The following is a 3,114-nucleotide window of genomic DNA, read 5'->3' on the forward strand; positions in this document are numbered from 1 at the left end:
TGTCAAGAGGCATGTTTCCACTTCACAAGGCATGCTTGATTAAACCTTCATGTAATTTGAACATGGTTTAACTTGAGCTTCAGGGGCTGACCTTCCCTGTAATTGTTGGTTCCTGCTTCTTCAGGATACAACGTCAGCAAGAGACACAGTCTGCTCTACTCTTAGAGTCCACTGAAAACTAACTCCAGTTATCATTGCCTCCCTCCCTGCTACCTTGGCTCCATGCCTTTCAGCTAACACTTGATTTTTTATTTAGGCTGTGAACTGGTACAAAAAGCATATTTTCATTTTGTATTCATAAAGCACTTCATGAAAAAAGGTGCTAGTCTTTCACTAAGAATTTGACATGGTAAAGCAATAAAAATAAGATACCTTCACACACTGGAGGGTCCGGATGCCATCCGAAATAATAACATTGACTTAGGTCAAATTCACTGATGGAATAATTTTCCTCACAGAAAAAGTGAACTACATCTCCCTCTTCATAGGTTTTCTTCACAGGATGGAAACCTCCATGTGCTATTGCACTCAAAGAGGAACAAGTCACTTCTAGGAAGAACACACAGCAGCAAAAACCAGTTGAGGAAGAGTCCCCTCTCTCCCCCCAATAGCTTATAAGACAAGCCTTTTTGTAAGTTTTTGCTCATTTGTAGAATAAATCATATTTCAAACAGAATTATTTTCCAGCCCATTACATACTTGTGCAATTTGGAGTAAGGGACCACCCATGTGTTAGGCACACTGCTTCTTCTGTAGTGTTTCCTCCTGCAGTATGATAACCCTCATCACATTTGTACAGCAGCTTTTCATTCAGTTGAAGCTCTCGTTGGGCTGTGAAGTAGCTGCCGTGATGTAAATCGGGTACTTGACATGACTCTTAAATAAATAATGTGCATAATATTAATTGCTCTTTTCATTTCAAGTTATTAATCTAAAATTTTCCTTAGAAACAGCTTAAAATGGTTATATCCAAGGCAAAGATTTTTGCCAATAATGTATAATTAAAAATGCAGTAGTTTACACAGGTTTTCTAGCTGTCATTTGGGAAGAAAGTTTGGACGGCAACGGATTTATTTGAAATAATGCAGTTTCATCTATCTTGATTCCTTCCACGTTTAGTTTTTATCTATACAAATTCACTAAACTAGCAGCACGAGAAATCTGACAACTTCTTCCCATGAGGTACAGCTGAGAACCTGCTTTAGGAGTACTCAGATGATAACCTGACATAGGCAGTTTGGCCCTACAGGTACCGCAAGGACTGCAGAATTGTATACATATAAAGCAGGTTATAAAGGAGAAAAATGCAGAATCCTACCAAGTTTTTTAGTACAGCTTGGCTGGAAGGACCATCCTTCTGGCCGACATTGTACTGTATCTTCAGTACCACCGCTTGGAGTGTAGTAGCCTGGATTACATCTGTATTGCAGTTCCTCGTGTATTTTGAAGTACATTTCTGCACCATAAAAAAAGCCATTTTCCAAAAGAGGCTTGTTACATTTTTCTAAATGAAAGGAGACAGCTTGGTTAGAAAGAAAGAATTAATGGAATAGTTTTGTTCTCTAACAGAAGAAGGGGGGTTTTAGCTAGTCTGATCTAATCCGGTTTTCTTGACATATTGAAGAAACTCTACCCCAATCATCAAACAATACATCAAACTGATGTTAATAGCATGGAACATGACAACCAAGGAACTTAGAGCTAGGGAGGCTCTAAAGGATATACATCTGGGGGGAAACTTACTAGTTTTCTCAAAACAAGGGAGCTGGGCAACTTTCTTGGTGTTCTTATAGAAACATATATGGGGTTTGCCCTTAAAATATGTATTACCATAAAAACAGTACATATGTAAACATATGCAGTTTGCATACATAAAGGATTGATTTCACCTAGTTGTCCTTACCCATACATTTTATCCCTCTTGCTATGCAGCTTCTGTTCCTCTATGTTCAAGGAAATCCAGTTAGAAAAATTTCCTGCTAGAAGCAATGATGGGATAAATGAAGCTAACTCACTGTAGCACCGTGGCACTGGAGACCATCCTTTTTCTGTACACGTTATTCTTCCACCTTGAGTCCCAGTTTCAGTTGTATAACCAACCATACAAGAGTAAGAAAGTTTTTTTTCCTTACGCATAGGGAAATAGTAACTTTTGAAATTATAATAGTACTCGGCCATCTTTCCATTTTCTATGTGTGGCAAATCACAAGGTTTGCCTGCAAAGAGATAAATGTATTTCTCACTAAAAGTCTCAGCCCAGATATGAATTTTTTTCGCATTAATTTATTTAATATCAGTTGGATTGATCCAGGCTTTCAAACAAGGTGAATGAAATTCTGAATACTTACAAGCACGAAAGGGTCTTGCAAGATTCACTGAAATTAAGATACATTACAATTATATCAGCTTTTGATCTTTAGATTCACGTGAATACCAGCTGTAGAATGAAACTTCCCAATGTGAACTGGACAAAACTGATGCAGGACACATTTATTTGACTCTTTAGCCCAGGAGAGGTAACCATGAGTACCCTTTGCTGCACAAACATACAGATGCCTGCTCTAAAAACCAGTGGCAACAGCGTCAAGATGAGCTATGCCATAGCTCCTCATTCAGCAAACGTTATCAGAACAATATGACAAACTGCCAGGAGGCAATATAGGAGTTAAACTTGCTGAACAAAGGGAACTTAAGAACAGAATCACTGGAAAAGAAAGAAGAAATGGAGGTTAAGGAAAGAACAAGCAGGACTGCAATTAAGAAAAAACCAAACCAATAATAGGAGAAAACCTTTAAAAGGAGTTGTGCTGAATATGACTAAGTTATTTAAAAAACCCCAACACAACAAAAAGCAATACTTAGGTTTGAATTTCTTATAAAATTATCCTTGGAATCTCAAAAATTCTCTCCATGGCATTACAAGGCAATCTAGCCTGAAGAATCAAATTTTAAAAACTGAATCACCACCTATGAATCTCATTATAATTGGGCAGAATTTTCCCACAAGTTGGCACTGCCGCATTCACCCTACACATTAGAACCAGAATAACAAACTATTGCTCCTTCACTCAATGTCACTAGAATTTTCTGCAAATTTAGTACTTTTACTAAATA

The 3,114-nt window shown here is 37.6% G+C and overlaps 1 protein-coding gene across 1 annotated transcript; it reads right to left on the reverse strand.

The window, feature by feature from the left end:
- Positions 1-372: 372 nt before the first annotated feature.
- On the reverse strand, positions 373-2,216 carry LOC104133971 (coagulation factor XIII B chain-like; the record flags this gene model as incomplete). The annotated part of the gene is made up of 4 exons (XM_009647448.1): positions 373-549; positions 700-876; positions 1,319-1,504; positions 2,016-2,216. Coding segments are annotated over 4 exons (741 nt in total), but the record flags the coding sequence as incomplete, so codon positions are not given.
- Between the last annotated feature and the right edge of the window lie 898 nt (positions 2,217-3,114).

Source organism: Egretta garzetta, unplaced genomic scaffold (assembly GCF_000687185.1).
Source record: "Egretta garzetta isolate BGI_Z169 unplaced genomic scaffold, ASM68718v1 C8982004, whole genome shotgun sequence".
NCBI lineage: Eukaryota > Metazoa > Chordata > Aves > Pelecaniformes > Ardeidae > Egretta > Egretta garzetta.